The sequence below is a fragment of the Haliaeetus leucocephalus genome, unplaced genomic scaffold (genome assembly GCF_000737465.1).
Source record: "Haliaeetus leucocephalus isolate CR32 unplaced genomic scaffold, Haliaeetus_leucocephalus-4.0 Scaffold439, whole genome shotgun sequence".
NCBI lineage: Eukaryota > Metazoa > Chordata > Aves > Accipitriformes > Accipitridae > Haliaeetus > Haliaeetus leucocephalus.
The window spans coordinates 2,951,074-2,977,077 of record NW_010972875.1 but is presented as its reverse complement, the minus strand read 5'-3'; the positions used below and the strand labels follow the sequence as shown (position 1 = coordinate 2,977,077).

The 26,004-nt window shown below is 36.0% G+C and overlaps 1 protein-coding gene across 6 annotated transcripts in view; it reads right to left on the bottom strand.

Annotated features, from left to right (window-relative positions):
- Nucleotides 1–24,705, bottom strand: part of KLHL5 (kelch-like family member 5) — a 60,274-nt gene extending 35,569 nt beyond the window's left edge. For 2 of the 6 annotated variants that reach the window (XR_774806.1, XM_010574444.1), the window contains exon 1: nucleotides 7,952–8,352. Coding sequence is in view for 3 of the 6 variants with exons in the window: in XM_010574444.1 (XP_010572746.1) it covers nucleotides 7,952–8,328 (377 nt within the window). In the remaining 3 variants the exon portion in view is untranslated. Of the gene's footprint in view, nucleotides 1–7,951; nucleotides 8,353–24,633 lie in introns of those variants that run through there. The other 4 variants (XR_774805.1, XR_774807.1, XM_010574442.1 and 1 more) reach the window with 4 other exon arrangements.
- Nucleotides 24,706–26,004: the final 1,299 nt, after the last annotated feature.

The window sequence follows — 26,004 nt, the reverse complement described above, 5'->3', positions numbered from 1 at the left end:
CCTTTTTGCATATTTCTTTAAGATTAAGATTTAAGATAGTATTTTTAAAACATTAAGTGTAAATATTATTACAAGTATCTTAGAATGTCTGTTGGTAGGGTTTCCTTTTTGTATTCTTAAACTTCAATCACACTTTTCTTGGCCTTTCTTTTCTTTCCCTATTTATGTCGAAAAGATCCCATCTAGCACTGACCAATTTTTATTAAGTATGGTAAAATTTCAGAATGATTGCAAAAATATTAGTTACTCTAAGGACAAGGTTTTTCCCATGCTAGCTACACATTTTACTACACTGGTGACAAACATTCATATACCAAAGATACTAGCTTTCTTCAACTTCTGTCTAATAAAGAACTTATATATGAGTATGCCTTTTGAAATCAAAATTATGTATAAGCCATGCTATAAAAACATTCATTTTTAAAAGGATTTTATTTCTTCAAGCAGGATGTTTGGATTAAGGAGCTCTGCCCAATATAACAGTTCATTGCAAAGCAATGAAGCAATTAAGTGGGCTAGTAAAGTGGTGACAAATGAGTTTCAAAAGTACAAGCATATATGATGATGACTGGAGAGCTGAATTCACACCTCTCCTGCTGCTGTTTCAGGCTTCATTGCTGTAGCTTAAACAAAGCCACAGCAGTGTTTTCAATATAAAACCAAACCAAACCATAACATACACAAGCCTTCTCTCCTCCCACTTTTACTAAACTCACTGTCTCAAGAGAGAGGCATCAGTGTTTTTCAAATTTTACGGGGGAGAAGCACAATCTGTTCCTATCAACAGGATTTGTTATATTAATTATTTTAAAGCATTGAGATTCATTTTAAAGGAGTTACAATGGTTATTTCATAGCAATCATAACCTATGAATTCCAATAAGTACTAACCTTGGCTATAACAAAGGTTGCAAAACTTTTTTCAAACATTTTATTTTATTCATTTTTACATTATTTTTAGGAAGGCATCCTTTAGGTTAAATGTCTCCATGTTTGTCTTTGAAATAAAAATGAAGCAATAAAGACTTCATTATTACTAAGAAGAAAATCAAATACACATTCCAAACTATTTATTTTGAAACAGAAATAGAGGAACAAAATCCAAAATTTGAAATGATTTTAAAAATATTTTTTCTGAAAAATTGTGTAAAATCCTGTCTGAAAAAATTATCTCTGAATATTATGCATAAATTCACTCAAATTTAAAACTGTTCTATTGTCTGATTCGTTCACCTAATTTAGCTGTAACCTCATCTGTACTTCCAAAAAAGGTCAACTTCTTCACAAGATACCATGAAATCCTAGGAATCTGCAAAAATGTAGTGTTACTGCAAGATAAGAGTGACATGGTTAGATCAAGGGTATGCAGTACAGATGAGGACCTTACATGTAAGTGCCACCTTGCCTCTACTAACCTTTTGCAGCAAGTAACAGCTCATTTCCTTGCATTAAAAGTCATATTTCTTTTGACAGAAGCAACATGTTGAAGTGCAGCTTGTTACTAGAGCCTTGACTGGACAAAGCAGTCAGGCAGCACTACAACAGGATTTCTATCTGCAAAATCTTGATGGAGAAAAAAACCCAAATATACATGCTACTATATCTACTCAACCGGCTAGTTCACAGAATCATTAAATGAAGTCTGTTTTTTTTTAAAAGATTTCTATATTATCTCCTTTTCCCATTCCCACTACCACCACAAGTCTAGTTCTTCTCCTTTCCCCTCAATTCCTTAAGGCATTGACTCACTAGGCAAGAGATGGCAAATAATGTGACTAACGGGAAGCTGTGTTGCACAGCCAGCTTTGCAGCAGATGAATTCTGCCCTTTTTCAGTGAAGGCAATAAACTGGGTTTCTCTCCATTAACTAGCTGCCATTTGTGAGGAGTGACGTTATCTTTGAGACTTCTGCCTAGCCTCACATTAAGATGAAAATGGCCCATGGGTTTTAAAGCTACCAGGGAAATGACAGAGGTGGTGCAGAACACAACTGCATAAACTTGCTCCCTTTAGGAAGCCAAATTAAAAGCAAATGCTCTATCTATGCTACTGAAATTTCCAGGCAGCGCTATACACCAACCCAAATGGCTTTCATTGATAAATGAAAACGGTGCAAAATGGGAACTGGAGCAAGAATAACCTGTGCATAGAATTGGTTTAAATTCTGTTTTACATATGTTTCTCTAACACAAACTGGGTGTAGATGAAGGCATTAGAAGTAGGAAACACTGGCAAAACTGTAGAGATGGGAAAAAAAGCACGTTTTTCTCCTCAGTACATTTCCAGTGAACACCACTTTGTTTCTCAGAAAATGAAAAAACTGACATCAACATTTTAAATCTGAATCCATGCATAAAGAATATTACCTTTGTAAATATGGCATGTAAATAAACAGAAAACCAACAAACCAATATAGACATCTCAATGTTTACAGATATGAAAAAAAAGTATGACATTTCAAAGAAGAAAAATAGTAAAAATACTAGTTTTACTCACACCTTAAAAAGGTTCAAAATAAGGTTCAAAATAATAAAAGAGGTTTAGAGATAAGTGATGAAAACAATTAAGTATGTGCAGGAAAGTGGGTGCGACAGCCTTGTGTTTAGAGAAGACAATAAAAGGAATAAAACTAATGCATAGTACCTCTGACTATAAATTACATGCTCCTATTTACATTCTTGTAATGCAAACCCAAGAATACTGTCAATGGAATCAAAAGCCAATGTTTGACTGATCAAAGCAGAACTCTGCAATAATAAATGAAGTGTATAGAATTTACTGTAGCAAATCACCAATAGGCTATAGGTTTCACTACTGTTGAAACCCAGCGAAGGCATTTATTCCCTTACTAGAACAGAAAAATCTCCAGTAGCTGGACTTTGTAACTTAAAAAAGTCCTATGCAGCCAAAAGGTAAGCTAATAGTCTACTTTGTGAAAGGACACTGCATTTGCTATACTGCGTTACAATCCCATGATCTCAAGGTATTTTTTTGGTAATAATAAAATTAGAAGATCTGTTGCAATTTCAAGTCATCTCTAGGCTAGGGTAGTCAATTGTTTAGGTCATACACATTAGAGGAGATACAGTATGTCTCTCCTTGGACAAATTAGGATACATATTAAAATACATCTTTTGCATTTTTAAACAAATCTTAATTTTGCAACTTTCTTGCTGCATTAAGATGGCTTCCTGCATTGCAGTTTTTACATACAATGTTTCAAAATAGTTTTAAAAATATTTTTTCAACAGTTTGGTTGTTTACACTGCTGTCTTCAAGCTAGCCCACATTTTACTGCATACAGAGACCAGAACACAACTTACTAAAATAATAATATGCCAGCTTCCATGATTTTATATTCTACTTTGTAAGGGGTAAAATATTTCCTTCTTCAAAGGTAGTCAGACAAGATCCTCAGCTGCACAGAATGGAGTTTGTTGAAAAGAAGGATGCTGAAAGGCTTCTTGGAAAAAGCAAGCAATGGTAAAAATCAGGACACTCTTTCAAAGGCTGGAAAGAGCATAAATAAAAGGAAGAAGCCATAGATGGTAACAACAAAGACTGCTAAAAATCCATAGTGTATCATAATTCAAGATAAGAAAAAGACAATGGAAAGAGGACAAAAGTGACTCTGGAGAGACTGAAGAGCACAGTAAGGCTATACATGCATGTGAACTTGAGGGCTAGTGATTTTACTCTATGCCAGAGAAAAGAATTATAGTAATAGCCAGAACTACAATCTTGCAATCAAAAGACACAGGTTCAAGCAAATACAAATGTATCTGCATTAACCTTAATCTAACTGGCATGAGTAACAACAGACACAAGCTGGAGCACAGACTCCAGTGTCACCTATGCAAGGCCAACAAAGACATATATACACAGCCTGCTAAGCCAATAATACTACTGCACCTTCACTTGTTTATAATTTTGGTAAGAAATAATGTAGGCATCCTTCAATGCAGCTAGACCTTTGATTATAGCACTGATGTTTCCTGTCTTACCTCTAAGAGGTGTCTTGGATTTAGTGCAATGAATTTGTATATCCACACAAATGTCACCAGTAACATGTATTCTGTCTGGAAGACAGCTACTTAGACTACCTCATGATACATCTATACTGCAGTGTGATCAAGAAGCGCAGTAGTACAAAAACATACCTGACCATGCTTTAATGTAGTCAAAGCATGTGACAATCACTGCAAAAATATGATTATCTTGCATGGAAGCCCATTCTATCCAAACAAATAGCTGGAATCCCCTGTGCCTTTGCAAAGTCCACGCTGAAGCCTCTTGTTACCTTATCTTCATTACAGCATCTACTGTTCAAGCTTACTAGATTAAATCTGCCTCATATATGCTATACAACTGTGCTGCACTGTTTTCAAACGTGCATAGACATAACCCAAGTGAAGATGTAATAGGCACAGAGAAAATGAAAGAATTTTAGCAGTAGCATGGAAGAAAAGAAACAAGAAGGCTAGAGATTCTCCCCTGTAAAACAACTTGTCTTTCAGTAACAAAGTTTCTTATTTTTAATTCATGCATATACCTAGAAAAAAAATGCTCTTTTTATAGTTTTTCAGTTAATTTCAAGTATCATACTACTATCATGCCACAATTAGGGAATCTATCAACTGTCCTTATTTGACAGTTTGCATTATTTTGTGATAGAAGATATACAGAAATACACAGCACAATTGGGGGTCCTAACAAACTTACAGCTTCAAAGGTCAGTAAGACTGAGGTGAAAGAAAAGGCATATCAAAGGTTTCTGTAGATTGAAAACTGTTGGGGGGGGAGGGGGCAGACTTAGATGGGAAGTTACAACATCCTAACTCCAAGACTGTTCATAAGGAGCAATACTACAGAGTAGCTACCACTTGGTACATTCAGACCTTGTCTTAAAACCAATTACAGACTTCTTACTGAACTGTTCAGACTTAGGACACAACTCATGAATTCTGGAATATGGCTTGTATTTAATGTTCAAATATAAATATACATATTATATTATATTTGAATACATTTCCATACTTAAATCTACAGTAAAGTAATTCCAATATTTTAATGCATGCCTGGGTGAAATGAACCAGATACAATACTCTGCATACTAGGTATGCTCCAGGTATTTTTAGCTTGATATCCACTGAGCCTTCAAGGTCTGTGGACTGCTGCTAAGGCACCCACAAAAAGTTAAGAAAAACAAATCTACTGCTAATGGGCTTAAATTTGCTATACCACAGCCTGCACAGCTGTTGGAAAATTTTTGAAAAGTGTACAAATCCAAAACAATGACCATCGCCTCAGGAATGTAGGGGAGTTAGCAAACAGCAGCAATAGAGGAAATCTAGGAGATGAAAACCAGCAACAGAATTCAAGCCTCACTGGACCAGTAAACAATCATTCAAGCTAATGCTGGTTATAAACACACAGGTGTATGATGTGAACAGCATTATAGCCAACTAGCTCTGATCCCTGAATAGCTCTATACTAATAACAAATGAATTCTACAGCAGCTCTCCTCTAAATGAATCACATAATGATCTAAAGCTTTCATAATGACAAAGACCTGATCTAAATGCTTTTCCACCTGTCCCATACGACATGGCAAGGAGGAAGGATGATTGATACACACAAAGCAGTAGAGCTGCTTCTGTCACTTCATGCTTTTAGGGCTTGTAACTGGGCAACAAGTTACAGAGGAGTGAAGAAGTAAAGTAACTCAAAGCAACTAAAAAAAGTTTAAAAAAAAAAAGAATTTTTTTCATACACACAATTTGTTTCTAATGAAGGTAACTTTTCATATGGGTAAAAAGCCCTTTGAAAACTACATAGATGAAAGTGTTGGGGTTTTTTTCCCTTAAGTCAATAGATAAGAAGCTATACTTTAGACTAATAAAAAAGACCATTTAATTAAGTTCTTAACATCAGAAAAATTCCAGCTGTTAAGCAGACTTATGTAGTCTGCCTAACAGCTTATACATCTTAACAAAGGGAGTGAACAAAACATTAAGTACAGTCTCTCCATGAGACTAGAGATACAGGTAACAATAAAATGCAAGTTCTTACATTACCATTAGTGACATTAAATTGTACCACCACTGAACTCAAAATTTATCTAAAATATTTATTTTGAAGCATGAAACTAAAACACCAGCAAGACTTACAAGACAATAAAGGAATTACAAATAACTCTAGATGCTATAGATGATTAAGCACATAATTAACAAGATACTTCAAATTTACTAAGTTCAAATCCTACATGCATTTCTTGTAGTATACAACTCCACCTGAAAAAAAAAAAAACACAAAAAACCCCAATGCTATGTAAACTTCTCACACCACCTAAATAAGTATCTGCAGTTCTCCAGTTCTACAAAGTAACAAATTTTGTCATATGTAAATTCTTCTCCTACATTTAAGAACAAATTTGTACTAATTTCAATCTATACATTTCTCTCTTAAAATTACATGTTTTTTCTACACTGATTGCTTTGCTATGTTGAGAATATCCTATTTGGGGTAATGCTGTACATAAAAATTTCACATCACAAGTAGACATTGCTGAAATGGAAGGTGATGTTACACCTATACCATATATGTTATCCAGTGCCACAGCTATTTAAAAATTTGTACTTGAATATCACTTAAAATAGGACCTCTACAGAGATATGTTATTTATAGCTAAATAGTTGTTGCAGCACGGTAAGACTGCTGTTATGAAGCATCAGTATGCAGGATTTCTTTTCCCTGTAATTCTAGTACTTTTGCCATTCAGTGATAAAAGCAAATACACTGTGTTGACTCCTAAGCATTTTTACCCTCCCTCCTTTCCTAAGGTTATATAAACCATAAATAGTTAGTGTTTATATTATGGGCTACTTTGCCCTTGCACTAAATGAATTCTTCTCCTTGGGAATTCAAAACACTAAAACTGCTTTAACTAGATTGATTTGTCCTTAACAGGCTTTATTAAACAGCGTACCCTTTTAAATGGCCATACTTTCCAAAATGCCGTATCATCACAAAGTTATCTTAAAAGCGAGAAAGCAAACATCTTAAAGATTACTTGAAATGGTAAGCTAACTATTATGCACTATGTGCACTATAAAACAGGAAAATTACTTTTAGTGAAGAATGGCTGACTTATGCAGTAAAATGAAATAAAAGAATTAAACTGATACTTAACAAGAAAGATTAACTTCCCTAATTTACAACAACTGGTAAACACCTTTCATTTAAGAACAAATTTTACAGTTTCATCTTTAGTAATGATGTGGAAGAGAAGAACACCAAAACATCTTTATAGACACAATAAAACCATTTTTTCTTTTTAAGCTAGATACAGTTTAAGACACCTGGACGGATAACTGCAATAACTTTAAAGCACAAATTGGTTGGCTTTCAATAGCCGAAATATTTTTTTCCTTCAAGTTGCATATGCACAAGAAAAAAAAAATCTTTGTTTTACAGTTTAAGTGTTTTTTACAGTTTCATCTCCCTCATCTATAGAAACATGTGGAAACATCAGATAAGAGTCACAAGAAGATTACATTTGCATAGTTTTCTCCTAACTGGCATGGGACTAATTCTCAGCATAACTAAACAATCAGTGTCACTTCAAAATAATTTAGAAAGCATCCTGTAACATTACCATGTAATGGACAGTACTTTGTTCATAGCAGCATGTACTTGGTATACTGTTTAAAACACAAGTGAGTGCATCCATGTTTGTGCTTTATTTATCCACGTTGACTAAAGCTGCCTCTTAAAAAGGTCCTAGTAAACACACAGAACCCTGATTATAAATCATTTTCTGTTTCTGGTGCGCAGCAGCTGCTAGATTTCTGAAGCATTTTAACCTAGAATAAAGGCTAGCCTATATATGCATGCTATCTGTAAACATGAAATGAAAAGACATTTCTCACAATAGGAAAGTAATAATTAACCTGCACGAACTGCTGTCCGATTCATTTTCTTCTTCACTTGCTCTATCATCTGTTTCTTGTCTGTCAAGCCAACGTGCACCTCCACAGTCTTCTGCTGAGAATTCAAATGTAGGGATTTCTGAGGTGGATGCCATTGGCCAAGGAGGCAAATTCTGGAAATCCTGTTGGCTGGACCTTCTGTAACCAACTGATGTTAAAGGCAGGTTACCTGAATCTAAAAACTTTGTGCCACCAGTTGTTACATTTTGTCCTCTATTCCAGAAGTCTCCCTGGTGGTTTTCAATTGCAGAGGTAGGGGCTGACGCCTGATGACCAAACCACCTCCATCTGATTTTTAAAATCTGCTTCACGTCAAACTCTTTACGAGAACCAGACATCCTTAGTGAAAGCCAGTGATCGTCTAGGCAACAGGGTAAGAAGCAGCACACATAAAAGAAGATTTGCGCACCCAACCAAGAAAAGAGAAACACATGCTCTGCCTGTCTGTGGCAAGCAGATTTTCTACAGAAGGAGGGGAGAAAGCATTGCACTGGCATAAAAAAGGCTTCTTTAACGGTATGTCATTTGAATATAAACAAAAGGCAATAGACGGTGAAAAATCCTGAGATAAAAAGAGGAGGTGAAACAATCACCTCAATCACAAAAAATGCTAATCAGTTTACCCTAAAAGCTCCAAGGCTGTTTCTGTTGCTCTCCTCTGACCATTAGCTTTCAGAAACACCACACAGTATTCATTAAAGCCCTTTCAAGAGCTGAATACCACCCCCCTTTTCTTAAACCACAAATGACAGAGAACGTAATTCCTGTACTGCATCTCTGCTTCTTATTCTGTTAACTCTTGCTACTACAGAGGGGAAAAAAACCCGCAAAAAGCAAATTAAATTATTTCTGCACTGCTAAAGAATAAATTTACAGAAAAGACTTAAACCAATCCAAAGATAACTGATTATACTGGGGAGAAACTGAACTGTAAATAATTCTTTTCCCTGTTTCAGGACACGCACTAACTTAAAAAGGACAAGAACAGCCTGGAAGGCTCAAGAGACTAGTACTGGGTTATAGAGCCTTTCATCTTGATGTGCTTTGATTCAAATGTAGGTCTGCAGTAACTGAAAATTTCTATCTGAAGTGAGCTAATGGTTTCCATTCACTTACACATCACTAAAAGCAAAAGCAAGAAAAAGCTAACTGGTGACTGTCCAAGACACCAGAAACAGCCCCTGCAAAATAGACAACAAAAGACAACTTCTCAAAAGGCTTCTTTCTAATCATATGCAATCAGCTGTTCCAGATCAGGTTAAATGTACTGTGATATAACAGTGAAAAAGAGAGATGCATACTTTTGAGACAGAATTCCCTCTAAATAGGTGATTTATGTAATGTATTACAATATCCAACAAAAGTTTTTATTTGAATGAGGGAGAAAGACAAAACACACAACGATCAATTTACATTTTCTATGAAAAACTGCCTATTTCCTCTATGACATACAGAGCTAGTTAGGTGTAAAATGCTGAGACTCATTAAAATCACATATAAACAGTAATAACAATTTTAGAACAACAAAGAGGCACTGGATTTTATCAGTCCTTGATAAACAGATCTAGATTTTCAATCTTCAGTTAGTCTGTTCAACTCTGCAGGGCACACACGCAAGAAATCTCTAAGCGCTTCTTTTCTACCTACAGTTTTAATCAAAAGTGAAAGTCACTATCTCTCAGATGAACATTATGAGCTACAAAATAGGTGATCTTATAATTAGGATACCTGCAGTGTTCTTTAAAGCAGGTTATATGCAGAGTCCATTTGAAAACAGTGCCCAATTTTACCACGCAAAAAACAAACACTACATTTCATACTCAATGCCAGGAGTAAATCATGCTGTTTTCAGGGGAATCACGATGCTGAAAGGGCTAATTTTAACCTGGAAAGCTCACCCATCATTGCTCAGAACACAGTTATTTATGAAAGTGCTTCTCACAAATACTAGCAAAGCTCATTTCTATAGAAACAGCATTCCAGCTGTTCTCTACAAAAAGATGCTGCATTTCAGAATGTGTACCTTGCCAGCATCCTAGCCCACCAGAAGCTGTATACCAAGGCCTTTGCAGCATGTCCAGAAAACAGCTGAAGATACTTGGAAGGTGAGATGATTAAGTAGGTAAATATACAAAGTTCTTACCATCTTTGCTGGGGATTTCATTTAAACACAAACAGGATAATATTTAAGAAGGATAATTATTTAATATGTCAGCATAAAAATTGTACGGATATTTAACCAAAATGATATGACACGTAGATCCTACTCATCTTGTACACATAGAGCTAATCATTAAAAGCTTAACTGCAGCGTTCAAACACCATCATTTGTGTAACTGCAAGTTGGGTGAAACTACAGTACAGCTTAAGAAGTAATAACAAAACACATCTTTTTATTTATCCTCTCCTTACATTTTGTGTTGGTGTCAGGTGTTCATCAAAGCAGATGTGGAGAAGCAGGACAAGCAATTGGTGTATTTGTTAACATTCATCACAGCAGTAGTATTTTAATTACCCATTTAACTTTGAAAAGTAAGCTTTAAATACCTTTATTTCTGCTGGTATGGTAAATCCACTATACATAAGGACTGACCTGGATTCTCTTTCTTGTATAGCAGACTCGTTTAAAATTCAAACTGTCCCAGTACAAGTCTAAGACAATGGCAGATTTGCTGATTCTAGTGCTTTTTCAGCACTTTCTCATGACTTACTGGGAAAAAAGCCTAATTGCTGCTCTTCTTTGGCTGTGAAGCTGTGGGCTCAAACAGAAATTAGAAAACAAAATGTGGTATAGTTTTAAGACACCAAACCACAAAACTGTTTTCTGTTTTCTTTCATTTTTCCAGATTATAGAAACTCTTGCTCCTCTATACACTCTCCCAAATTACAGTTCTAAATATCTAAAATAGTTCTCTGTTTCATATGAATTAGATAGAAGTTTGTGTTACAAATGACAAGACGAAACAAGTGCCACTTAATTCTTCAGTTTAAATTGACAATATTGCTCCGAAATAATTGAGGGCCTCTTCTTGTTCTGGACAACCATTATTACTATGAATAATGTGATAGCTTTTATCAGGTCCCCTGTTGAGACTTACCAGATTTTTGAGGAGATCTCAAATGATGAGCTGTTAGGACTTCTACTTACTACGACCACCCAAATCTCATCTTTGACATCTCGTCTGGTGGTTGGTGCTCACAAATTCAAATGTCCACCTCCAGTCTATGGCCTCCCATCATACGCCTTTCTAACACACTAACACATTTCTGAGAAACCTCCTAAAAAGGTAAGCTGAAAGGTACCACCCTAGTCAAACACAGTATAAACAGATTTTGCAAAGATTCTGAAATATTTTTTCAATTACTAAGGCAAAAGTTTTCATTTAATGAAAAAAGAAGAGTGCTTATACCCTTTTCTGACCTTTGTCACTGTTACAGCTGAATAACCATTTTCTATTTTGTGGTGAATCATTAACATTTCAAACACAAGTATACTGTCCTCTATGGGAACATAATTCTGTTCACATTAAGGAGGTTGTGTAAGCTTACTGTGAAGACAATTTTGAGAACTCCGATTTTGACTGATCAGACTGATATTCCTAATAGTGGAGCACCTGAGCATTTAAGCACATCAACTTCTCTCACATGAGCAGCTCCACACAGTAATAAATTCCTGCAGTTAGCAGTGGGGGACACTTTCCCAGATTCTGCCTTGTGAACAAAAGGAAAACATTTAAATGCATACCGTATGTTAAATCTGCAATTGTGCAAATAGTTAACACCAAGAACACAGCATGACAACTTTATAAATTGCTCTTTTCAACATCTTCAGAAGTTTATCTCCACAGAGATATAAAAATCTTTTTTTTACTAGCCAAAAACTTTACTACACTGACATTCTTTGATATTATATGTAATATGTTTATTCATACAAGTGTTAAAGGAAGATTGCAATCCAGCATAACTACTTAAAATTTAGAAAACATTTTTACTCCCAAGATACTTCTACTGTATATTTTGAGGGAAGGTACACTCTAAATATTAAGTACATCACTGGGAAATATGGAAAAATTATTATTTAAATAATTAGGTCTACGCACTTTTATTCATTATGACTTTTCCTTTTTCACTAGGAAGTCAGTTAAATTTTCAAATAAACAAATATGTTTATGGAATACTTTTTTGAAGCACTTTTAAGATTTGAATCACAACACCACTTTTCATGGTAACACTTTTCCTGTCACTGCTATGTTTTGGCTTCACAAAACTATCACCACTCAACTTCAGGGCAACTTACATATAATATTTTCAAGGTATTTAGTCTGTCAAATGGATTTAAAATTATCCAGTTTAAAATTGAAGATCTAGGGGCATAAAGGCTCAGCTAGTCCTTAGAAGATATTAATGATCCTTCTAAGTGCCAATTAAGAATGAAAATGTCAAAATAATTAGATAAAATCTTTGTTCTGACTGCAAGAGTTGTTTCTCTCTTGAAAAAAATACTGCTTAACAAAAGCATTAAATATAAAAAGATATTTTAGACATAACTAGACTCATTAAGATGTGATAAAGTAGTATTTTACTGCCAATGTTAAGCAATCCTAGATACGTATTCTAAAGCATCAGAAAGGTTCACTGACCATAAGATGTTCATCAATTAATCAAATGCATACTTACAGTCTTAAAAAGCATTCAAAATGTTAACACTTTTAAAAGGGGATTTTTAAACTTTAACATATTAATTTGATGCATTAAAATAACTTCAAAGAAAACTGCTATAGGCGAACCCTAAACTGCAATTCTGCTTGTAACTATGCTTATGTTAAAAGAAATGTTAAATATTTACTTTCTTTTTTCTTCCCTATTCCTGTGTTCCAGCCCCAAAATTACAGAAATAGCTCAACAGAGACTTCAGGAAGATAGGTATGTTCATGCTCTGTGATTCTATAAAACAATAATCACTTCCTATCCCAAAGTTTTTTGTAAGTATGAACACTTCTGGTTTATGGTTTTGTAAAAAGTCCCTTAAAGCAGCAGCAGCATAGTTCACCCAGGGAAAAAAAAAAAAAAAAAAAAAAAGGAAAAAACCCTACAGTTACTGACTGTATGTACTTAAATTCATTGTTCTGACTGGCAGAAATGAGCTGCAGCCAAATTACTGGCACTACATGGCAACTTTCTGCCACTTTGCATTGCACATTTCCCTTGAGAGGTGCAAGACATATGTTTAGAAACACTGACTTTAGAACATTCAGTTTAACAGTAGCATAGAAAGACCTGTACAGAGCAACAGCCTGGTTTGCTGTTTATTTTATTCAGATGGGGGTGGGGGAAGGGGGAAGAGGAGAAAGATTTCTATATGTAATTGAAGACTACCTGTACAGAGCAACAGCCTGGTTTGCTGTTTATTTTATTCAGATGGGGGTGGGGGAAGGGGGAAGAGGAGAAAGATTTCTATATGTAATTGAAGACTACACTGTCAGATCCTAGATTTTTTTAGCTAAAGCATCATACTGGTTCACACCAAACAATAGCTGTGATCCAAGACATTTACATTTCTTTAACATTAATGTTGATTTCTGTCTATCCAAGTAATATCCAAGCATTATCAGGAACTGCATCACCTACAAGTAAAACTGTAATGCAGAGCTATTCCCAAGTAAACAGTGCAATAAGTCCCCTGAAGCTTATTCGCCCTCAAAAAGTTTGCACACCGAATCCATCAGGTCAGCTGTGGTTTTTCAGTTAAAACTCATTTATAATACAAAATGGACAACAGTGTGAAAGGCCAATCCCCTGAATCACAAAAGCAGCTTTCTGTACTGAAGGCTCAAGTAGCCACACAAAGATTAAGACAAGCAAAAGGTTCCTAGTTCACACACTCCAGGAATACTGGTACTGCCGATTCTAATGAAAACAAGGTAAAATCATCAATCTGGAGGCAGTAATACTCCAGCACAAATCATGTCCTCTAGAATTGATCACTGTTAAGGAAGAGTGATAACAAAAACACCGTTCTGCAGATATTTAAAGAAGTCCTGTCAAAAGTAAAGCCATTCTTTAGAACCCATTTAGGAAAGTATTGCCTAATAAAGCTACAAAAGACCATATACCACAGATTGAAGGATTGTGGCAAATCCAAACAAAATAACATGGAGATAGTTTCCTTTTATCAAGATAATATAAACATGGCCAAGGTCACCTTTGTAGGCAAATTTGCAGACAAACTGAAGAAGGTATTTTTACATTTTTCCAAGACAGCAGCAGCTTGATTTGACCATGAGGCATTCAAGTTTCCTCAAAAACGCACAAAAAATGGGTAAGGAACAACATTACCAACACTGTCAACAGCAGAGTGGGTTCTTGTTTGGTAAAAAATTACAGGTACTCACACTTCTACATTAGGCCACATACAGAAAACTGCCACATTACAACACAGTAAAAGAACAGTGAAGAAGCAGATTTGCAAGTTATTAGGTAATACAAGATAGTGCTCCATGCCAGACTGCACAAACTTCCCAGAGAAATACATGGAGGTCCCTGGGTGAAAAGTTTACAGTGTATTTAAATGTCAAGCTGTGCAATGCCACAGGTACTGAAGTATTTCAAGATAGACACTTGAGCATTCTAAAGGAATGATTTAACACCAAAAGACACCTCAAGAGACTCATTATTTCTCTCTCAATGAGGACCTCTGTTTAATTAGCTGCTTCAGTTAACACCCCCCCCAGTTGAGACTTTCAGCTGCATAAGAGACAATATAAGAGGATATCATTTTATTACATATTTATAAAACAAATGCTGTGACCTCATCTGGAATTTCTTGTGTGCAATTGATCACTGCAACTCAAAAATAGTGTTGCAGAACACAGGGTTCACAGAAAGGCAACACAAATGATCGAACTATAAAACCAACTATCATCACACTAAAAGGCAGAATGCTTATAAGAATCATATCAACGTTTATAAGTATCAAATTAACGTTTATGAGAACCATATTAATGTCTCATTAATATGAGAAACAGAACTTTTATTTATTTTTAAGAATTAATGTTACATCTACACAAAACACGCACTTAACGACATTTTAGGAACGCAGTTGTGCGTAACATCACAGATGTCAAACAACTTCTCATAAAAATCTTTGCAATATAAAGAATTCTACCACTGTATGCCCACCTGGAGTTGAATCTCCCAAGGGATTTCAAAGGCAACATGAAGGATTTGTATAGGTACACAGGTGGCAAAAGGAAGACTAGGGGAAATGTAGGCCTGCTGCTGAATGGAAAAGGCTGAGGTACTGAATGCCCTCTGACTTTGTCTTTACTAGCAAGATTAGCCTTCAGAACTTCATGAAGTTCAAACAAGGGAAGTGCAAAATCCTGCACCCGGGGAGGAACAACCCCATGCACCAGTACATGCTGGGGGCCACCCAGCTGGAAAGCAGCTTTGCAGAAAAGGACCTGGGGGTCGCCAAGTTGAACATAAGCCACCAATCTGCCCTTGCAGCAAAGGCGTCTAATGGTATCCTGGGCTGCATTAGGAGGAGTGTTGCCAGCAAGTCGAGGCAGATGATCGTTCCCCTCTATGCACCACTGGTGAGGCCACACCTGGAGTACTGTGTCCAGTTCTGGGCTCCTCAGTACAAGAGAGAGAGGGACATACTGAAGAGAGTCCAGCAGAGATGATGGAGATGCCTGTAGCTTCTCTCATATGAGGAAAGTTGGAGCGAGCTGGGACTGTTTAGCCTAGAGAAGACTCGGGGGGGGAGGTCTCATCAATGTGTACAAGTATCTGAAGTGAAAGAGCAAAGAAGATGGGAGTCAGGCTCTTTTCAGGGGTGTCCAGAGGAACAGACAACAACTAAAAAACAAGAGGTTTCACCTAAACAGAAGGAAACACTTTTTCACCATGAGGATGACTGAGTACAGGTTGCCCAGGAAGGCTGTGGAGTCTGTACCCTTCGACATATTAAAAAGCTGCCTGGACATGGTCCTGGGCAACCTGCTTTTGGTGACCCTGCCTCAGCAAGGATGGGTTGGATGAGATGACCTCCAGAGCTCCCTTCCAATCTCAACCATTCTGTGATTCTGTGAAATGCTAATCTGCTTGCAAGGTGGCAGAAGAGAAATCAAGTATCTAGTTGACCATCAGCTACTTATTCCATAGACTTATGTCCCTTCCTTAAACGGACTTTACAGGAATGGCTGGGGTGACAAGTAAAGAATTCTTTCAACTAATAACAATCTGCATTTATCATACAAGTAATATGAAAGCAACATAACCTATCAAATCAGCATCCTAATTCTATTTGTGCACTCAAATCGATTAAGTGTCTTTATGCCAGCAGCTGGATAGAAATAAACCATTTTGGTAAGCTCAAGGTTAGACAGATAAAAAAGAAAACATTTTGATCTACTGCCAGGTTGTGGTTATGATCTTTACAAGTACGCAAGATGACTGCCAAGCATGGTAACTAGATGCACAGGAGATGAGGAATTCAATGCATCAGTTCCACATTACTGAATGGAAACGTTGCTCCGTAACAGGTTATTCTCATCCCCCCGCTAAATGAAATATTTCTTTCAGCTTTTGTAGATATAAACAAAATAAGTGCCTTACTTTTTAAAGAAATACTTTAGAAGCATTTTGTTAGAACATTATCAAAAGGATACCGTATGTGCACACATTCTTACCTCTCCACTATGGTATTAAGATTTTCTATGCCAGCTCTAAATATATATCATTTACTTTAATACAACAGTAGGGTACAGAAGAGTATTTTTCCAATTCAGCTTGCCAGTGCTGATTGCTCCTTATACAGTTCATCGAACACAGATGAAGCAATGACTACACAAGAAATGCCACACAGAGAAATTACCACAATTCTTACAGAATGCGTGTATTATAGTAAAGATTTTTAAAAGAGCATTTAAGTGTTCATATTCTGATTACGGACTTGTGAGATGAATCATCACCCATCACTACTAAAAATCCTGTTTATAATTAGACACACTAGTAGTTGACAAATATACATTACTGGAAAGTATTATCTTATAGAGTAGAAAACCCAACTCTTTCATCTTATTTCTCCATAACAAGTGACATTTACAGCAGTAACCATAAATCTGAAATCAAGCACTGAAATGAGAGATCAATACCAGACAGCAGTATTCATAATCAAATAGTCCCAGAGATGTTTAAATTGGATCATACATATATTTGTTTATAAATACACAATAAAATGCCTTGTATTACTTGCTTTAATTACAAGCATAATATCTTGATAGGTTTTTCATGTTACAATAAGCTTCACAAAGTTGCAAAAGCAACATGATTAAATTAGAGATGTTAATTAAAGGTTTCCATTGATTTTACCAGTGATTTGGCTCAAGGAAGTATTATTAGGAAAAAAACATGCAGAACAAATCACAGTACATTTAATTATCCCCTCCACTCTAAAACAAAACTAATCCTCTGCCTTGGGTCAATGTTGCTTAAAATAATACGTATTTGAGGCACATAAGGAAAAATATCCTTTAATTCTGTATTTGGACACTATTAAATCTTAGATTAAACTATGTATCAAGTTACCATGTATTCCTAAATATAATCAGAAAACTGGTTTCTTAGGTTCTCCATTCTGTGTCTGCAGTGTCATGCAGAAGCAATCTCAGGTTCCCTACCATGATTTATTTTACAAGCTCTTCTAACAGTAACTCCAGTTCTGCATGCTTCATCTCACATAGTCTCCCTCCCCCACATGCATGCAATATCCCTCCCTACTAAGTACTAGGACAGGCAGGACAAGCAAAGCCTTCGTCATATTCAGACCCAGAAGCAGACAGGCTCCTCAGCTGGCCCGTCAAGTAGTATTACTTATTTGGCCTTCCCTACCTACCCATATTTTCAAAACCTTTCAGGAATTTAAACACAATAAGGGCTCCATTCTGTCAGAGTTGGAGTGAAATTGGCCAGTAGACAGAATGTTATTAGGGAGGAACTGATAAACCAAAAGACATAAAGCCAACTCGTCTGGGGAACTTACAGACTCACAGGTTGCCTATCTTTTGCTTCTGAGTATGCACAACTGCCTTAGCTTGCGTGGCTGTTTATCACCTAAGCTCAGGATTTGGAAACAAAGTAGAACAGAAATCATCACAATATCCTACTGACTGTTCAAATACAACTATGAGTTCCTTCCACAATTGTGTAAAACTGAAATGACCTTGAGAAAGAAGGCAACAGTGGTAGAAATCTAGACCACCTATTAATCCTTTAAATCATTAAAGTAGTTGCAGAGTTAACCGCTCAGCTGTCCTAAGAGGCATACTGATCCCCATCTTAGCTGCCTCACCCCTGTTTTTACAGGAATCCTAAAACGTTTCCTGTTCTGCAGAGAGAGTGAGAAGTAGACAACAGCAAAATAAATAAACTGCCAGGAGGAACACAGGATACTAATCCAAACTGTTGGCACTCCCAGGGGCCTCAGGTCCACTACCGAAGTAGCATGCTCAAAACCAAGAAAACTCTTGAACCCAGATGGCTAAACTGCCAGAAGGCGGCTGTGTAATTAAGAAAAAACTTTCATTATTTGCTTACTACGTGTTTTTTTTCTTTCTCTCCTACCAACTCTGGCTAAATCTTACGGGAAATACAAAACTAACATGTCGTGTTACTGCATGTGGATCTCATCAGATTTAGATGGTCTGCAATCATTTGCCCATCTATCCTCCCCATTAGCTCAAAGTTCTAAGAATTCCTAATTTAGCTTTCAGTATTTATAAAATATATTTCTCATTCATTGGGCTTTTAAGTTTTCAAACAATAATGTCTGAATATTTACTGAAACTATCACTTAATCTGTTTTAAGTATAATTGTTCTTTGGTCAAAACATCAGTCAATTTCTTATGCAAAGGTGCAATTAAATTTTTATTTGTTAATGAAAAAAGTATCTATTAAGAAGTGACAGGAGGTACAAAAGAGTGAAGTTCTATTACTTATCACTTGATCTGCCCACATGTTTATAAACTCATAGATTAATTTTAGTTAATTACTTTTATTTCCTTGGCAAATATTTCCAAGTTTAAAATGCTATGGTTCTTGGTGAGATCTTGCCAAGCCTTATCAAGTTATGATAACATAATTAAATGCTCTACTTTCTTAATGCTTTAATTATAGTGAATGCACAAGCTTGTGATTACATTTACATCCAAAATACCATTTCTCTTACTGCATTCAGAAGAGCAAGATTTAAACTTTTGATTTCATCTTTGGCAAGGACCAAGTAATTATTTAATATTCAAAAATACTTCTTTTTAGAATATTAGAATATATTTTAGAATATCTACCAGAAAAAAGCATATGGATATAATGAATAATCAATGTAGAATGCTTTACTTATCTGGAAGACAACTGTCATCCTAATAGCTTATTTGTGCAAAAAAAAAGAACTTGCTTGCCAACAATCCAATCACCAAAACCACTGGCAAAAACCTCACCTTCCTGTGAGCTTCTTCTGTCTCCTCACCACATACCAAATGAATTAAATGTTTGCAAGTAGTGTGTAATTCAGCCATATTACTATTTGTATTCCTTACAGTTCAGGTTAGTAAACCTCTCTGGACTTGATTCTTGTCTTATTGTACACTATGAATATGTACCATACTACATAGTCAGGTACTGTGAATATTGCATCTGTTCTATGGGTATACTTTAGCTTTACTTCGACAAGTTCTGGAAGCATAAGAATGGTTTGCACTTTTTTTTTTTATAATGAATGATACTATTTCCACACAAATCAACTCAAATCTGTACTAGACAGATAATATCATTATCATGCATATATAGCCCATATCAAGATGTTATCAGTATTTCCTCTTACAGCTTAATAACATATTGGAGAAAGGAGGGGAGGTTGAAGACATGGAAGACGCAGAAGAAAAAAAACCACCAGCATTTAAAAAGTAACGTAAAAGAGATTTGAGATAATGTAGTTCTCTCCTTTTTTTGGTTCTGAATAGCTATGATTGCATGATAGCTTAACATACTTCGAAAGAAATTTTTGAGAGCAGGATGGCATAAAGACCTGACCACAAGTTTTTCTTTTCTGTCTTTTTCTTCCTTCATTGCTCCTTCCCTTTTATGAACAACATATACAGAAAATTGATGCAAAAGTGCCAGAAAAAAAATAAAGGAGTGCTTAGAAAGTGAAACTGCTTATAGCTCAATAGGCTGCAAGATCTTCCCATTCAAAGTCAGTATTAAAAAATGTTATGTGTAAACAGTTCCTGCAGTTGAGAATATGGCCACCAATAAGCAACACTGTGCATGAAAGGGTTACAAAAGCATAAGCAGATCATACTAACACATACTCTCACTTTGTCTGAAAAAACTGTGTGGAACATGGAAGAAAAAATAGGAAATACATTCTGCTCCATCTAAGTAAGGCTTTTAAAATATATTGCCTATTAATTAAACTGATTGAAAAAGGTAAAGAGAAAGAACTTCAGGGAACCTAGCAGGAAGCAGATACAGCAGAAATAGTTCAAAAATAGAAACATTTCACTCAACTGAAAACTTACAACTGCAAAGTTGGACTATTTTTATGTTTTGTGTTTAGCTTTTCAAAAGACTGTCTTTTTTTTCTCTTTTTTTTTTTGGTAATTGCTATTAATATGGCATTTCAAAAGAAAGTTGTACCTGAGACACCAGTTAGTAAAGAAAGTGTTTCCTGCAGAGCCTCTCTTCTTATGGGTTTAAGTAACTGAGATTGGAGGGGAGGGATTTCTTTTTAACCAAGCACAGAATACTACAATCACAAAACAAAGAGTGATGAAAGAAACAATCACAGTTCTGGCCTTATAATACCCAGTGTTTCACAAAATGAATTAATTTTTCATTTAATGTTGTCCTTTCCAATGCTACTGGTGTAACACTTTGCCAAGGTGAGAATTGCTTTATTGTTGGAGACAGAAAGCCTATATAGCTGAAAAGTCTTCAACTGCAACCCAAAGGAAATAATTAAGGAAAGACTACCAGAAACAGGTCTGAAAACATGAAGTTGTGCACAGCACTCTTGTTAGTTACTTAGGCTTTCATTCTTTTTAGGTAAGACACATTTTGCTCCTCCTCTCTCCCATATAAAATCCAGTAAGTGTAGGCATGAGAAACACCTTACATTTTCAAGATGTTTTTCAAAGGCTTAAAAAGCTGTAATTATGCAAAACACTTGGGCAAGCTGTGGCTTTTTGAAACTAAGTGGTGACATTTCTCAAAATTAAAAGGTATTTATGCCTGAAGTAGGAAAGCACTTATATTCTATATCTAAAAAGATGCCTAGAACAATTGATATACTCTTTCAAGAACCACCACCACTACCGAATGTGTAATACAGGGCCACAGGAGTTTTCACAAAATAAAAGTAGAATGTTGATTTAAATGGCAATTTCTTAAATTGGAAAGCATTGCAAATTTTAAGCAAGTTGGTTAAATTCTTACTAATTTTTAAATTAAGTTAAATTATTTTCAACAGAGTCAATACAACATATATTGACTATTTTGACAAAAGTATCAGCTAAGGCAGTGGGACAACTCCATCCAGACACATTTCCGAAGAAATTAAGCCAGTGCTCTACCTTAAATGTCACTGTTTTACAAAAGCATCTTGTACAATTTAATAAACAGTTGTCCATTAATTCCGAAAATCTGATGGATGCCCTTGGAATAACGCAAGTTACTAATCAAAAATTCTTCTTCAAAGTATATCCTGTTTTTATGGAAGACATCAGGATTTTTAACAGTAGTTGCACTTAGAATTGCCAGAAGAGGTAATTAATTGGCAAAGTATTCCTCTGAACAGATCGAAATCAATATCCCTCTCAACTTTACAGAAATTCGTCCTCTGAAAAAATGCCAGCATAGTCCATAAGACATAATTATTAATCAGTAGCTCTGCTTGATAATTAGTCATTCTACTTTGCAGTAAGACGGGAATAAGGATTTCTCCCATAGTTATCCACCTTTTCAGTTCCTTGTCTTTGGAGTACATTTTGACATTTGTTTCAAATTCTTTTTAACTTCCTTGACCACTAGAGAAAACGGTGCAGGCCAAGTCTAAAAATTCTGACATTCCAGAGGAGGCTGGATATTTTACTAAGTGGAGCTACCACATTTTGAACTACTGCAAAATAGTGAAAAGAAAAAGTCTGTTCTCAAAGTAACTTCTGGGGAACCTTAGCAGTTCTAATAATTTTTAAAGCTCAGAAAAGTGTTGATGTCATCTGTGGTGGAAGATACTGACAAGGACATAGATTGACCGAGGAGGAAAGAAATAGAAAAAGGGAAAAAAGCCTGACTGGAGATCAGTCCTTTATGACCAGAAACTAAATAAGGCCTATCATTTCCCAGAAAATATGGCAGTCAAGAAGGACTGGTTTCCCCAATTGCTTGATGCCATACGTACGTGACTCAATGACAATCATTTTCCGATTATTATTGCTGTTGGGCTAACAGGTTGTCTGGGAAAGGCTTCTAAACAGACAAGGGAGAGGATAAATAAAACAGTGTCAGTATCTTTGTAGACAGAGCTGAATCTCAACACACCTAAAGGAAGACCGACTGACACTTGTTTTGAGTTTCATTCTCATGTTCTTTATAACCCTATGCTTTTAATTTATCAGACCTGAGTAAACACAGAGGAAGACATCAAGCTTAAGCAAGTGCCTCCCAACCTCCATCTGGGCACTAAGTTTGCAGCATCAGGTACCAAAAGCATCATTCTATGCCATGCAGTATAAAATATTTGGTATTGACAAGAGCAACGCAGAGTGAGAAACGGGTTCTTGTTTTCGTGTTATATAAGCCTGCATTGAAGGAAAACACACAGTAGACTAATATAACACCAAATACTCCCCTGCTGTTGGTACTGATTATTACCTAGCCAGTGCCAGTGGTTTGACAGCCAATTACTTGCCAAAGCCTGTACCACTTTGGCAACCATAAACTTGAAACAAGCTCCTTAGGTGTCTTACAAGCATCTTCTTCTTTGGGACCAGAGAAATAGGAATACTAAAGTGCTATTTTGATACATGTTTCTAAGTATAAGAAGCTAAGGATGAATTTCATTTAGCCCAAATACTCACTATACTAACTAAAAACACATTAGCTTTTTTTAGTGCACCAATGGGGCGAGAAGTAAATATTTGAAATATGAAAGACATTTATAATTAATCTGTAGAAAAGAAAATAAGAATACTGAAATGTCTCCCAACAGTTTAATAAGGAGCATTAAAGAAATGAGAGGATGGCAACAGACTCAAACTCTAAACTTCCCAAACTCACGACTCTCAACTCATGAATATGATGGCCACACAGAGAAAATGCCCAAAGAAAAGCAAGACCTTGTAATAACTACACCCAGAATTCTCAAGTACTGTGTCATCACCCTTAAAGAAAATTTTCTCAAGAGTTGCGTACTTCTAGGCTAGAACTGTCTCAGCAGATGAAACCATGAAGGACACTGCAGGGGGTGCTCAGCTATCACTCTGGGCTAAATTTATTTGAAACAGACTTCCTGTTATTCCAGCACGTAGGACTGCAACATTCCTCTAAACTTCTTGCTCCTGGAAAGCTAGTCAAAGGTTACAGCCCCCCAAAATAAAATTAATAGTACAATATAATAAGCCAAAAAGTTTATCAAGAACCAGAGGTAGAAAAATACACAACAGAACAAATTAAAGCATCTACTGTTAAAAATGTTATGTATACAGTAAATTGCCAGTGATGTGACAGATGATGACATGAACAGTGAGAAAGACCATCTCTCTTCTGTATTTGATCATGACATGAATAAATTCTAGACAATAAAGGAGTATGTTTCTTTATCAACATTCCCAAAACAGAGAGATCTCGCAGTCAAGAAAGCAGATTTTTTCATTTTGGCAAAACCTAGTATTCCTCAACTAATTGGACTGCTTTTCTCACCCTCACCACTATTTTTTCAGCAGTATTTTACTTTACAGAGAGTTCACATAAAGCTAGATTCTTGCACGTATTCATGTTTTCAACATTCTTTTATCCCTTTGCTTTGTGTAAATGTCAAAGCTGTTCCCTTTGAAAATTACTTTAGCTGAAAACAGTCTTACTACCTTACTGCTAAAAAAATGAAAGAAAGTGAAAGCCAGTCAGTATTACTGGAGTAATGAGATTTGACTGTGCAGTTGGTGGGCCTCTGTTCATAAGCATTTCTCTAAAGCAGTATTTTCTCTTAAAGATTCAGTATCAAACTTTTCCTGGTTTTCCTATAATGATTAAAAGATTCAAAGTTAGAGGTTTCTCATGCATTTTGAAAAGATTAAAATTGAAGTTTATAGTAATACTGGCAGTCTTCTATAAAACACGCTTTGTTATAGAGCAGAAGTGATGAAATCACATAAAAACGTTCCAAACACTAGGATATGGAGTCCACAAAAGCAAAGTCAATTCCTGCTTGTGTATGCTTACCAGAAGGAAGCCCTCACAAGATGCATAACACAAAAAAGATTAAATTTCAGGTGTAAGGAAGACCCAGCACCTTTGTGGGCTAAAATCATGTTCCTTGTAGCATAACTTACTGTTATAATTGAGTAAATACAATAATTACCTAAAACACTGGAATGATCTCTAGGTGTTCAAAGAATCGTGTAGTTCCATTTGTCTTCCTCTTTCCAAAAATCTGAGGTAGCAGAAAAAAAATCTAGAGGCAGAAAAATAACAATGCAAACAAATAAGAACCAGCCATTGGGGGGTGAAAAAAAAACCCAACAAAACAAACTTGAAAGCAGATTGCCTGCTCCATTCAGAAAGAACCTCCTTACATTTGTCCTGTGATTCCTAAACTTTCTGAGAGGAAGGCAATAAAAGCGTGTCACTGCACAACTGTCAACTTAGTTCCTTCCACAACTTCAAGTTACATACGCATCAACAAAGACTCCAAAGAAAGAGGGGAGATTAACATGAAAGTTGAATACATAAACTCTCAAGAAACATGGGGTTACAAGACAGTATCTTTTTTTTTCTGTTTTTTTTTGTTTTGGTTTTTTTGTTTGTTTGTTTTTTAAATAACCTTAGTGCATTTTCACCCCTATCTTCAGCTTGCTGTAATTCCATGGAGGGAAGAGCAGTGAAGAATTGCTCTGCCACAGGAAGCACTTAAATTGAACACTGTTGCCAAAAAGTAACATTGACTGTATTGGTGAATAAAGCCAAGTACCACCACTAAACATGCTTCAACAAATGGAGCAGCTGTATAAAAATTCACACTTACTGTTACAGTGGTTCTCAACCCTTTCCTGTTTACAGGCCACTAAAAATTTTCCACTTAAAGTAAGACCTCTATTCAAAAAACCTAGCCTGCTGAAATAGTATGTGCCTACTTTTGGCTTGGCACCAAAGAAATTGACTATATGCACTTAAAACTGAAAGAAAACATAGCCCCGTAAGATACCTCCATGTATAATGTGATACCTAATATTTGACCTCTCATGGTCTGATCTTTTTTACTAGCTGCAAGAATCTTAGAATCATAGAATCACAGAATCATTTAGGTTGGAAAAGACCTTCAAGATCATTGAGTCCAACCATCATCCATGCCCACTAAACCATGTTCTGGAGTACCTTGTCTACATGCTTTTTGAATACCTCCAGGGATGGTGACTCAACTACTTCCTGGGTCAGCCTATTCCAATGTCTGACAACCCTCTCAGTAAAAAAATTTTTCCTAATATCCAACCTAAATCTCCCTTGCCTCAACTTGAGGTCATTTCCTCTCATCCGATCTCCAGCCACCTGACAGAAGAGACCAGCACCCACCTCGCTACAACCCCTCTTCAGGCAGTTGTAGAGAGCAATAAGGTCTCCCCTCAGCCTCCTCTTCTCCAGACTAAACAGCCCCAGTTCCCTCAGCCACTCCTCATAAGACTTGTGCTCCAGGCCCCTCACCTACTCGGTTGCCCTTCTCTGGACACGCTCCAGC